This window comes from Pipistrellus hanaki (assembly GCF_964339955.1).
Source record: "Pipistrellus hanaki genome assembly, chromosome: 10".
NCBI lineage: Eukaryota > Metazoa > Chordata > Mammalia > Chiroptera > Vespertilionidae > Pipistrellus > Pipistrellus hanaki.
In genome coordinates this window covers 22,164,747-22,178,747 of record NC_140512.1, presented here as the reverse complement: position 1 = coordinate 22,178,747, position 14,001 = coordinate 22,164,747, and the positions used below count along the sequence as shown (strand labels likewise).

At 36.2% G+C, this 14,001-nt stretch overlaps 1 protein-coding gene across 6 annotated transcripts in view; it reads left to right on the top strand.

Moving 5' to 3' along the window:
• PCLO (piccolo presynaptic cytomatrix protein) overlaps nt 1-14,001 on the top strand; it is a 254,587-nt gene that overhangs the window by 126,540 nt on the left and 114,046 nt on the right. For 5 of the 6 annotated variants that reach the window (XM_084897064.1, XM_084897066.1, XM_084897065.1 and 2 more), the window contains exon 6: nt 108-2,122. In XM_084897064.1, coding sequence (XP_084753190.1) covers nt 108-2,122 — 2,015 coding nt within the window. The remainder of the gene's footprint in view (nt 1-107; nt 2,123-14,001) is intronic. The other variant, XM_084897067.1, reaches the window with a different exon arrangement.

Genomic DNA, 14,001 nt, shown 5'->3' with positions numbered 1-14,001 from the left:
GCATGTGGTTCCATTCATTATGTTCATCAAGATTTTGAGAGCTCTTTCAAATTCCCAAAGCATCATTCATTTTTGGAACTGGACTATAATTCTACCCTGTATTTCAGGTGAGGTAATGGATTATTCAAGCAAGACTGCAGGTGCATATCCAGAAACACGACAAGTCATTTCAGGAATTGGGATTAGTACCCCACAGTATTCCACAGCCAGAATGACGCCACCTCCAGGATCCCAGTATGGTGTGGGGAGTGTTTTGAGGTCAACTAATGATGTTGTCTATTCTTCAGAGGCAACTCCAGTTCCCTCCACATTTGCTATCACCACACAACCTGGCTCCATTTTCAGCACCACCGTGAGGGATCTGGCTGGTGCGCACACAACTGATGCAGTGACTTCATTCTCCACCCTGCACCAGAGCCAGCCGATGCCTAGATCCTATTTTCTAACAACAGGGGCATCTGAAACAGACATTGTAGTAACTGGTATTGATATCAACGCCGGTCTACAAACTATTACTATGGAAACTCTCACCACTGAGACAGTAGACTCAGTTCCCACGTTGACCACAGCATCTGAAGTGTTTTCCGAAGTGGCGGGAGATGAAAGTGCTCTTTCACTGGTCCCTGAAGAAGATAAACAGCAGCAGCAGCTGGACTTAGAGCGTGAGCTCCTGGAGCTGGAGAAAATCAAGCAGCAGCGTTTTGCTGAGGAGTTGGAGTGGGAGCGTCAGGAAATCCAAAGGTACCGAGAACAGGAAAAGATGATGGTTCAAAAAAAGCTAGAGGAGCTTCAGTCTATGAAGCACCACCTTCTCTATCAGCAGGAAGAGGAGCGTCAAGCCCAGTTCATGATGAGGCAGGAGACATTAGCTCAGCAGCAGTTACAGCTGGAGCAGATCCAACAGCTGCAGCAAAAGCTTCACCAGCAGCTGGAGGAGCAGAAGATCCGCCAGATCTACCAATACAACTATGATCCCTCTGGAACCGCTTCTCCACAAACCACGTCAGAGCAGGCGATGCTGGAAGGGCAGTATGCTGCCCCAGAAGGTGGTCAGTTTTGGGCGGCTGAGGATATAACCACCACGGCCTCCACCGTTGTGGCGATTGAAATACCACAAAGCCAAGGATGGTACACAGTTCAGTCCGATGGCGTTACTCAGTACATTGCCCCACCCGGCATCCTGAGTACAGTTTCAGAAATACCTTTAACAGACGTTGTTGTAAAAGACGAGAAACAGCCCAAAAAGAGAAGCTCTGGAGCTAAAGTCCGTGGACAGTATGACGAGGCGGGGGACACTATGGCAGAGGACCCCCGCTGCTTTAAAAAAATAGTAGACAGTGGCGTGCAAACCGATGATGAAGATGCAGCAGACCGGGGTTACACGAGCAGGAGAAGGAAAACTAAAAGGAGTGTTGATACAAGTGTCCAAACGGATGATGAAGATCAGGATGAATGGGACATGCCTGCTAGATCAAGGAGAAAAACTCGTGTAGCAAAGTATGGCGACAGCACTACGGAGGCTGAGAAGACCAAACCCGTTTCCAAAGTCTCCAGCATAGGAGTCCAGACAGTGGCAGAGATATCTGTGCAAACTGAACCAGTTGGAACCATAAGGACACCTTCGATACGGGCGCACGCGGATGCCAAGGTAGAAATAATTAAACACATTTCAGCACCCGAAAAGACTTACAAAGGGGGCAGTTTAGGATGTCAAACAGAAGCAGATTCAGAAACACAGAGTCCTCAATACTTGAGTGCCACATCTCCACCCAAAGACAAGAAACGCCCAACACCTTTAGAGATTGGTTACTCATCTCACCTTCGGCCAGATTCCACACAACAGCTGGCTCCTTCCCCACCCAAATCTCCAAAAGTCCTTTATTCACCCATCTCACCACTTTCACCAGGCAAAGCCTTAGAATCAGCCTTTGTACCTTATGAAAAACCCCTCCCCGATGACATAAGTCCACAGAAAGTACTGCATCCAGACATGGCTAAAGTTCCCCCAGCGAGTCCTAAGACAGCCAAGATGATGCAGCGGTCCATGTCTGACCCCAAGCCTCTGAGTCCAACAGCAGACGAAAGTTCCAGGGCTCCTTTTCAGTATACCGAGGGCTACACGGTAAGAGTGATTCTTTTCAGTTAGAAGACAATGGATGAGTTGATGCTAACCATGTGTTTGCAGACTTTAGGAAGCCATAAAGCTCTTGGTACTTTGGGAACCTAATACAAAATTTCAGTGAGTATCATTTCATTAGTGATTTGAGGGGGGGGAGGGGGGAAATAGAAATGAATACATTCCCACAAAAAGAGAATTTACTATTTTGTGAGGCAAGGTGAGAAGTTCATTATTTTATGACAATGAGACTGAAAGTTTTGTTCTCATCCTGAAATCTCCCAAGCATTCATCGTAGACTGATTTCAGTGAATATATAATTGATGTTCACATTCAGTGATGGTTTAAACATAGGGCATAAATGGATAAGACAAAGCATGGCCATAAATTTAGACCCATGGATATTGGAATTTTTAGTGGGAGGGTCTTTGGAAAGTATCCAATAGTTTGTTTCTTCCTCCTCAGGCCAGAATGTTTTCATAAAAGCAACCCAAAGAGAGATGTTCTGGAGCTAAAGTCCATGGACAGTACGATGAGATAGGGTGAAATATGGCAGAGGATCCCCACTGTTTTAAAAATATAGTAGACAGTGGTGTGCAAACTGATGATGAAGACTCCGCAGATTGGAGTTAAGCAAGTAGGAGAAGGAAAACTGAAAAGAGTGTTGATACAAGTGTCCAAAATGATGACTCGGACATTTACTGCTTAAAAGAGAACATTTCTCTAGTCAGGCTGATGAAAGTGTAATATAATGTTCATAGTTCATCCATACTTTGTTTCTGCAACCCTCCTATATAATAAAAGGCTAATATGCAAATTGACCAAATGGTGGAATGACTGATCACTATGATGTACACTGACCACCAGCGGGGGGCAGATGCTCAACACAGGAGCTGTGCCCTGGTGGTCAGTGTGCTCCCATAGGGGGAGTGCCACTTAGCCAGAAGCTGGGCTCATGGCTGGCTAGCGCAGCGGCGGTAGTGAGAGCCTCTCCTACCTCTGTGGCAGCGCTAAGGATGTCTGACTGCCAGCTTAGGCCTGGGACTGTGAGAGGGCACAGGCTGAGCTGAGGGAACCCCCCGCCAAGTGCACAAATTTTGTGCATCAGGCCTCTAGTTTTAATATAATCTCAGGGAAGACTTAGTCCTGATTCTTATAAAAGCAAAAAGAAGTATATATATTTTTAATAATATATATTAATAATTACTAATTATTTAGAAATATATAGGTATGTGTCAAAGGGAAAATAACATATTGATAGTTGGGATGCATTTGTGAATATCTCAATTGCTAATAATAAGAAATATTAATAATCATCAATAAAAGCAGATATATTCTACTTAAAATCTAATATATACTCTAATATATAATTCTTTAGAAGGTTATTGATAAATATGATAATTCAATTTAAAAGTCGCCCTTAGTGCACTGGTCTTATTGATAATCTAAACTTTTATCTCCTTTGCTTAAAATGTCACTTTATTTTTATGGAGATATCTGAAATACTGAACACCAGTTGAACTAAATTTAACTACTAAGACAGTCCAGACATCTTATCAGTGAGGAACTAAGCCCAGAATAGTCTATTTACTTTATCATGGTCCCTTAAGTGAAAACCTGGCCAGAATTAGAATATTAGACTCTGTAGTTTACAGTCTTATTCTTTATTTGTCTCTTCTGATACTTACTGAACATTTTTAATTTTTAATTTTTTTTTTTTTTTTTTACTAATTCAATACCATGCTTGGTGTCTCTTTTTATCTTGTCACTTCCTCTGCTCTTTCTAAAATTCCAGTTTAAATCCCTCTGAATTCGGTTTATTCACTTTAACATTTATTCTTGTTTGCATTAACTCATTAGCTCATTCATTCATTGCTCTTTTCCAGTCACTTTGGAAAACTAAAAATAAAGGATGAACCAGAGAGCCAGTGGTCATGCCTAATCTCCTACCGCTGAGATAATTTTGTTCTTCTTGCCTATGTAATGTATTAGAGTGCCAAGGCTCTCATAACAGAGTAGCATGGGCTGGTGACTTGAACAAACAGAAGTTTGTCACAGTTTTAGAGTCTAAATGTCCAAAATCAAGATGGGTTGATTGATTCTGGGAGCTGTTACAGGGTTCTTTCCTAGCTTCTGCTAGCTTCTAGCATTCCTTGTCTTGTAGGTGATGGTCTCCTTGGATTTCTTCACATTGTATTCCCTCTCTGTGTTAACTTTCCCCTCTTCATAAGGACAGCAGTCCCACACAAATGACCCTGGTTTAACCTGATTACCTTTGCAAATTCCCTGTTTCTAAATAGTTTCACATCCTGAGATATTAGGGACTAAGACTACAACATATATTGTTTGGGGTGGGAGGGAAACACAATTCAAGCCATAACACACATGAAAGCACTATGTTGCATTTTTTTCTTTGTTCACAAGCAAATGTTGACTGTTTTTCAAGGTTTGTTTTTTCTCCTCTTTGCCTACACTTTTTTTTTTCTTAGTGATGAGTTCACAAGCTTTTTTGGAAAGCTCTATTATTTTCTCACTGTGGGTAAAATCCCCCTTCCTTGGGTTTCAAAACATTTGTGTAAATGGAGCAACCTGGGTCATCAGAGGTTTAAATTGTAACCCATTCCCATTCAACTCTGTGGCATAAGAAACTTTAACCCTAATATGGTTTTATCATAATAGGCTTTGGTCTCATCTTTGACACAGAAGTTCCAAGGCAGGAGGAGCATATATTGTCTAGTTGGTGTTTCACTGGCATTTGAGCTCTGGCTAACCCTAAGATATCATATACATTTGATTGATTAAAATTAGCAATAATTAACATAAAATTATAAAGTATTTGACCCAATGGACATCACTAGAGTGGAGTGTTATCTCAAATCATTTTATTAAATTATGTAATATTCCTCAATGTCTGAGAGAGGTGAGTGTTATCCCTTTTCTAGATCCCTTCAGCCTGTTATTAAAGTCACAGCCCCATAGCCAAATTTTATTTTTTTTACAATATTTATGTAACCAAACAGGTCTTGTAACCTACTCCTTTTACATATACAAAATTTTAACTCTGAGTAAAGATGGAAAGAATTACCACCTTTTTGCTTAAATCATGTAGTTTGCTCCCTGGGAAAATTCCCAACAGGTACAGCTAAACCAAAGTCGGAATTTATTCTTTCCCATAGTAAAGCTTGCTACTTAGCTATGACTTGATAGTAATGTGTTTCGATTATGATTTAGAAAAATCACAGGAAGCAGTGTGGTTTCAATTGAAAGGTAGTATGTAGACTTTTGTCAGTAGAAATCTTTTTAAAATAAAATGTTTTGTGAAAGCCAAAGAGTTAAAAAGGGGTGGAAACTGGTGTAGAGTAATCAAATACCTATCTATAATGATTAAATGAAGTGGCATTTATAACCCTCCATCTTCTAAGTCTGGCAATTGTACCCAGTAAATTTGCTTCCCTTTCCTCGGATTGGCAAGGGGGTTATATTTGTATGCCCTCGATAGAAATTTGTCAACTATTGTTGAAGAGCTTTACTGTGTGAGTTGGTAGAAATAATTCTCAAATCTCCTACTAACCTTGTGCCTTTCCTGTTCGGTGGTGTATATAATGCTGCTTCTCCAGAAATTTCAGATTCCTATTCTCTGTAACCATTTTTAATTTACTCTTTTGCATCACGAGGCTTTCCTTAACTCTCCAATTGAAAACCACCAACCTTTTTAATACTCTGTCCTTATATAATTCTTGATTTGTCTCTATTTTCACTTATCATCATCAAAAAATATTTGTTCCTTTACAAATTTATTTATTGTCTTTCTTTGCCCACCAGGATTTATGGGTGAGGGTTTTTATTTTTTTATGTTCTCGGCTATATCCCCTGTGCCTAGAAAGATGCTTGATTCATACCTAGGCTCTCCATAACAATAAATTAATGTGATGAATTAGCGAGTGAATGGATCTCTTTACCCATCAAACTGCTTCTCACCCCCACACATAACAAAAAATAAAAGCAAAGCAAACCAAGTCCTATTTATCAGCCTACTGCACTTTTTGTGTAGTTCTGTTAAAATTGTTTCCCTTTGCTTTCCGCTCTGTGTTTTTCTTCCATTTGCCGAATGAGTGATGCTACATTTTCTCAAATTTATTTCAATCCAGTATTAATGTATCTGTGGATTATCTCTAGCATCACATCTATGGAATTTTTATAAACTAGAGTCCAAAATGTGTTTCTTATGCCCTTTCTCTTTCTTCTACACAATGAAACTGATTATATCATTAACCTCAGAAGACCAGTGACTCGAAGAAAGGTTAATAATATAGCACATTCTTTACAAAATCAGAGAAAGTGATGTTACCCATTGGGAGAAATAGCAGTGTGAATTTAGATAATTTGAAGCTTGAAGGGATCTAATTCATTCCAAGATTTCTCTATCTTAAAGAAATATATGTAATTTAAGGTGATTTCTCTATTTTAAAAAGGATATATTTCATAATAGCACATATTTTGTCTATGACACACACCACTTTTTTAATACTAAATTGAGCTACCTTTCAAATGTTATCACCTCTACAAGGTCTTAAAAATACATAGGCTATTAAGTGTTAAGCTGATTTGTCCTACCCTTAGACTTAATGTACAAATTTAGTGCTTTTTAAATAATAGGCAAACTCCTTTTTTAAAAAAAAAACATTCTGGTTTAAACCAGAATTCTATTGCTAAGCAGATAGAATTCATAAGGTGATTTTTAGAAGAAGTTTTGCTTCATTGATTGCTGTTTTGATAGCTATTTTTAATATTTTTGGAACCATTTAATATCTATTTCTAAGAGTAATTTCCATAATCTAAATTGAGAAGTTTTATTTCTGTCAATTTTATTTCTGTCAGAATGTACAGTTTAAGAATAATTACTATGATGGCCAACTGTGATTTGAAGAAAAATATTTATTAAGTGTTGTTTTTCATTACTGTCTTTGAAAATCAATGTAAGAAATCATTCTGTTGAAACTGATTTTGCTGAAAACACCTGTTTTATAATGGTGGCATTTACGTATGTCAGAAAGACTATTTATATAATTTAATATTCTCTAACCTGCTGCCTTACCTTTTACTGAAACATGTAGCACTCAACTACAATGATTATGGTCTAAAATTTTGGGAAAGCTTAAAGTATAAGGTACACAGTGGCATAGTCTAATAGTTGCTAGACATTTTCCTATCATAGCTTTCACCATCAAAATATATATTTATAATAGGGATATATACATACATACATATAATAAACATGTACATAAAATACTGCTTTTATAGCATCATATGCCTAATAAAATATTTTTATATGCGGGTTGCTTGGTTGAGATTCAAACCACTTATTTTTGTAGTCTTTATGTTTATTTTTATTCCGTATTTTAACAATGAGGAACCTGAAGTATAAGTCAATATTCTTTTTATCCCCAGAAACATTTGCATTTTCTTTATAGTGATGTTCTGTATCTTGAACTATGTGCAGAGTTTGAATTAGGTCAGCAATAGAACAAGTGTGAGTTAAACTAATTCTTAAATGAACTGACTAAATAAACAGATCGTGTAGCCTGAAGCTACACACAACAAAAAGAATTTTTATTTTGACCTCAAGAATCAGTTAAAACCATTGAAAAATTAACCTCAATGGTTGAAAGCTATATAAGAAATTATTAAACTAGATTATAGAACTGCTATATTAGTATTTTGGGGTTGAAAAATTTTATGAGACGGCTAATAGAAACACAATTTTGTGAAGAACAATATATCATGCTCCTGAGAGAATAAAATATCAGTAAAACTCAAAGATTTGAAGCTAAAGGTGATTGATCATACTCATCAGTTCCACTCTTTCTCTCTCCGCAAGTGAATGTTTAAAATAAGTGTATGAAATATATATATACAAAATTGTTCGGGCTCTCTGATAAATTATTTTATCGACATGAATAAATTATTATTATTAGGTTGGACCAAATTTTGATTTTCTATTAGGTAGTATATTTTAGCATGATAGAGACAAGGCAAGTCCTCATTGTTATTTTTTTTCTGGTAAAACAGCCCTAAATTACAGATTTTTTTCCAGACATAGGAGCTACTTGTATAGCTTAGTCACTTACTACTTCTTTGACTCTAAATGAAATCTATACTTAAAGTAATAATTAATGCTAATTATTGATAGTTTTATAATACTTCATGAAAGATGACATCACAACATTAATTTTTTTTAACATCAGTAAATATGCATTTCTTCAGTGTGTCATGGGTATTCAAATGAAAAATGTTTCTAACAAAACAGCAATATTATTGTAATTTTTAAAAAGCATTTTTGTTGGTAATTTCAACCAGTTCTTCCCTTTATGGCAGGAGCTGATGCTGAAACTCAAATGCAGAATAGTCATTAAGCTTAGGTTTCACTAACTATCCAGTTGGAAATTTCTCATCATCCATCCAAGTATGCCTCTATTCTCATGTAATTGAATGTATAGAATTGATAATTGAAAAAGAAGTTAACCTCTTAAATATAAAGATTATATATATTTATCATCGTGTTTATATTAACCCATGAGCTTTATCTTTTAGAAGACTGAATAAAATATTTATTGCCACTTAGTTTAATTGCTACCTATTCCATTGTTAATAGTATTGTCTTCTAAAAAAGCAAATGGTTTGGCAGTTTATATTGAATAAGGGCCCTGGTAGAGCATTTTATCAGAAAATTTAATTTGGGGGATCTATTTTACATGATTTGGGTTTATGAAGATGAAATATTTCATTCACTGCAAACATATGTAATAAAAGCAACTCTGAATTATTATTATTTTTTTAAATATATTTCATTGATTTTTCACAGAGATGAAGAGAGAGGGATAGAGAGTTAGAAACATTGATGAGAGAGAATCATCGATCAACTGCCTCTTGCACACCCCCTACTGGGGAAATGCCCACAACCAAGGTACATGCCCTTGCCCGGAATCGAATCCCGGACCTTTCAGTCCGCAGGCCGACACTCTATCCACTGAGCCAAATCGGTCCAGCAACTCTGAATTATTTTAATGTCACGTTACAGTTTGTGTTCTAATCCATAGGATAATCAATGAGAGAGAAAACGAACAAAAAACAGAGACTCTGACTTTTGTGATTAGGCATTTTGAGAGTCTGAATGTAAAGTACCTATTTATTATCTTAGTGCAATTTAGTAAAGACTTTGCACCATTATTGAAATGGTCATTATATTTCCCATAGCTTTTGATAAGTAGTTATTAAATCATTTCTCAAAATGCTAAAGTTAAACTTGTTCCGATGAGATTGCCAATGAGATAATCTAGAAGCACTGGAGTCACTACAATCTCTTATGGATCAATAATTTGGTCTAAAAATGGAATAATTCACAGGCAGGCAGTACTACAAAATTCAACCTGCTGGAGCATAAGAAATGACTTGCTGAAAAAAAAAGGGGGGGGGAGATACTTTATACTTTTGCTTTACATTTATGTTTTAGGATAAGTTTTAATGTTAATTCTTGGAAAATTTTATTAACTTTATTATTCTACCTCAGATTGTCTGCATGAACCATTTAACACATTTTCCGATAAAGGGAGATAGTTATTATTTCTCGGTAAGGCTATTAGAACTATAAACCATTTTTTGACCTTGAAGGAGGAACCTGCATTAGATAGTTGTTCATAGCATTCGGTATCCCAGTCCAGCAGCACCCGTAAAAGTTAATTGAGAAAATAGCCGGTATCTGTGTTCATTTTCCAGGGAGATGATCTGTTATTTCAATTCTTAGGTTATTATGTTTTCATAGTCTTCAGGCTGTCAATGCTTTTAAATTGCTTTTTTTGTTTCTATTTATGCTTATGGGTCATCAAGCCTTCTTTCTGCCTAGCTAAGAGCACATAGGCAAAATATGTTTTGCTGCCTCGATATATTTTTGAAGTCATAACTACAAAAAGAGTTATTTTAAACTTAATAATGATAACGGCATTAGGAGACTAAAAGAAAGAGAAAAGGAGGTCATTGTTACCTTCAAGCATTTTCTTTTCTTCTAGAAAAATAAAATCAGGTAATAAAGAAAAAGTTACGTTGAATGAAGCAACAAACATCTATATTCTTACATAGCAGTACATCTTTCAAATGAAAATATATTATCTGCATATCACTAAGATAAATATATTTCTTCCATCAATTTTCACTTCTTTCTCTGAGAGTACACCAGTTTTTTTTTTATGACAAATTCTGCATACAGATTAAACAAATAGAGAATAAAATGTAGTCTTGCTGACACCTTTGCTATAGGAAATCATTCTATCTTTCCACATTCTGTTCTGACAGTGGCTTCCTGTCCACAATACAGATTACACTACAGGACTACAAGTGCTGAGGCACACTCATTTCTTTCAGAGCAACCCATGACTTCTCGTGGTCTACACAGTGAAAGGCTTTACACATTCTATAAAACCATCTTCTGCAATTCTTCGCCAAAATTTAGTGCAAGCGTTTTTGGTAACGTCTCGGGTGCATCTTCTTTTTCTAAATCCAACTTGAACATCCAGCATCTCCTGTCCAGTGAAGGTAATGGACATCACTTTGAGCATCACGTTTGGATGGGAAATGAAAGCAATGGGCCTACAGTTATTGCACTCATTGGCATCTCTCTCTCTCTCTCTCTCTCTCTCTCTCTCTCTCTCTCTCTCTCTCTCTCTCTCTCTCATCTCTCTCTCTCTCTCTCCCCCTTCCTCTTTCCCTCCCTCCCTCCCTCCCTCCCTCATTGGGATTTATATTGAATCTTCCTAGTCCGTAAGCCATTACTTTATTTTCCATATTTGTTGACATATACCTGTTAAGATTTTGACAGACTCAGTCTCTTTGGTTTGAAATAATTTTATAGGTATCTCATATAACCCTGGTGATTTATTTCTTCAGAATGCTTTCATGGCAGCTTTCACTTAACTTCCTAGAATTGTAATTCTTCCTCAAAGGAATCTTCTTCTCTATAGATTTTGTCTTTTCTATATAGATTTTCTTTGTACTGGTTTCACCTTCCCTTTGTTTTCTCCATGTCAGATAACGTGCTTCCTTATGGGAGTTCAGAGCTTCAAGTTTAGATTTGAACGTCCCATTTATTTCTTGAATCTTATGGTAGAGATTTCTTGATTTGTTGTTGTTCTTTTTTATCTCCTTCCATTTTGACTATTGTAATAGTTCTCTTCTTCTCTAATGATAGTTGTTGAAAAACTGTGTTCAGGATTCCAACCCTACTTTTGTCACCTTTTACTTTTGCCTTCCATCCATCTTTAACAATTTACAATATTTATTCTGTCATCCCTCTCAATTTTTATTTTCTTATTACTTCTGGCATTGTCTTTTTGCATTCTTCCCTAATAGTATTTCTAGTTTCAGTCCACAGTTCATCTGGTTCTTGGTCAAGTGAGTGTAACTGTGCAAATATGTTTTTATGTGGACTTTAAGTCCATTAGGAATGTTATTTACATTTTATTTTTGACACTGTGATTCTTTTAGTGCTCTAATGTTGTATAGTAACAGTTTATAGTCAGTACCACAGTCTGCTTCTGGTCTTATTTTGGCAGAGAGAATACAGTTTTTCCATCTCCTGCTTCTAATTACATAGTCTGTTTGATTTTGGTATTGGCCATCTGGTGAAGTTCATGTATACAGTCATCTGCTCAGTTGCTTGAAGCAAGTTCTTGTGATGGGCAAGTCTGGCTTCATAGAAACCCACAAGCTGATCTTCTGCTTCATTTCGGACCCCTAGTCCAAAATTTTCAATGACATTTGATTCTGCTTTATTTTATACTTTTACATTCCATTCACCTATAAGTATTAGTATGTCTTGTTTTGCTGTGTAATCAATTTCTTCTGTAATACTTACTTAACAAGTTTTCATTCCAGTTTCAGCTTCTGTAGTTGGAACATAGATTTGAGAGATGGGCATGTTAATAGATTTACCAAAATGTCAGACCTTACATTGTAGCCCCTAACTGTGTATGTTCAATCTTGTCTAAGTCTTAAAGCAAAGTACTTCATTTCTATTCAGGAATTATTGCTGACATCTTCAAGAAATGGATATTATAATAACAATTAGTTAATTATCTTTAATAATATATACCATTTATTATATATCTTCTTTTGTAGGCTTTTAAGAAAAATAGCCCCAATTAAAAAAGTGTAATTAACTACATATAAGGGTTAGGGGAATTCTCAATGTCTTTGGATGCTCACCATAAAAATCTGGCCATTTTTTTGCAAGAACGTTGAATAATTTTGCCTATTATTAAAACAACCTATGAGTGATCTCCATTTCTTGGGAACACCTCAAAGACTGGTCCCTCTTTCCTAGTAGGAACTGATTAATGAGAGCAGTTGTAAAAGTCATATTTATTATTACTACATATGCAAAGACAACTTGGAGTAGTAAGCTAACTTCTAAAAAAATGTTATGCTCTTGATCAGTGAGTTGAACATGCGAAGTGATTTTAGAAGGGTACGGGACCTAATGCCCCTGATATTAATTCCAATGCATGGCATTTCTTCATAATTAGAGATTTAATTATCTGAGTAATAAAGACCCCCCCCCCAACAACCTATTAAAATCTGTGTATTCCTAAGACAGATCTAATTTTCAGCTTTTACGAGAAAACACAAGTCACTCACGTATAAAGAATCACAAAAATACCAAAGGATCATTTGACCTTGGCAGTATTTTTATAAAGAGCCTCATAATTTAGACTTCTGATGTCATTTTCAAGTACAAATCATTTTGTATTTTTGTTTGTGCATGTTGAAAAACATAATCTCAATGTCAATATTTTAAATATATCATGCTTGGTAATATTATTTGGGAACATTTCTTCATTGCTTATATATTAGGAATACTTTAAAAAAAATGAAAATAATCTGTGTCTCTCTTAAGTACCAGTAAAGCCTTCACAGGTTGATTTAGCCATATATATAAGGCAAGCCTATAAAGGCTGGAACTGTTCAGGAGATAGGAAGACCAAAAACGCATGCTATTTTGCCTAGAGCAAGCTGCTTTCTCAAATTCTTATTCTTTCTGTAAGCCAGTGTGAGATACCCAGAATAATGTTCACAAAAATTGCAACATTCTAGAAAATGAAAAATTATCCCCATTTCTTAGGAACTCCTCAATGACTGGTCCCTCTTACTGGTAGAAACTGTCAGCCAAGAAAGAAGGCTGAGAGAGTAACCCACCCAGGGTCCTGCTAACTCCACAGTGTATCACTTCTAGCTCATGAGTAAGGCTTCACTACAGAAAATAACACAGAAAAATAAGATGAAACAAACAGTAAAAGTCTATCCCTATAACACAGGCTTTCCAGGAAGTTCCTGTCAGAGTAGACGGATTGTCTATCTAAAGAGCATGACACCAAAGTATCAGAGATAATAGTCATATATTCAGGTGTACAATACTATCGAAAGTCAGTGAGCATATTAGTGATTAACTGCTATGTAACAAATTACTCCAACACTTATTTAAAAAAAACAAAAATAGAAAGGAAAACAAGCCTGGGGATGTTTGCTTTCCTCTCCAAGAAAACATTTGCAATCCAGCATGTTTCACCTATAAGCATAGCTATCAAATGATTTCACCTTTCTGTAATAAATTGATACCTTGCCATCAAAAGACTGGCAGGTTTTGAATAACTAACACATCTATGGAGATGATGTAATGCCTGGTTCTCTATTTATCTTTTTTATGTTAGTCTCTAGTGACCATTACTTCTGAACACTCTTCTGAGGAGATTTTTTATGAAATATGAATATTTCTCTTGAACTCTAGACCTGTGTCGGATTGTTGAATACAGCATTTGCCTTTCTGAAAACAAAAGCCA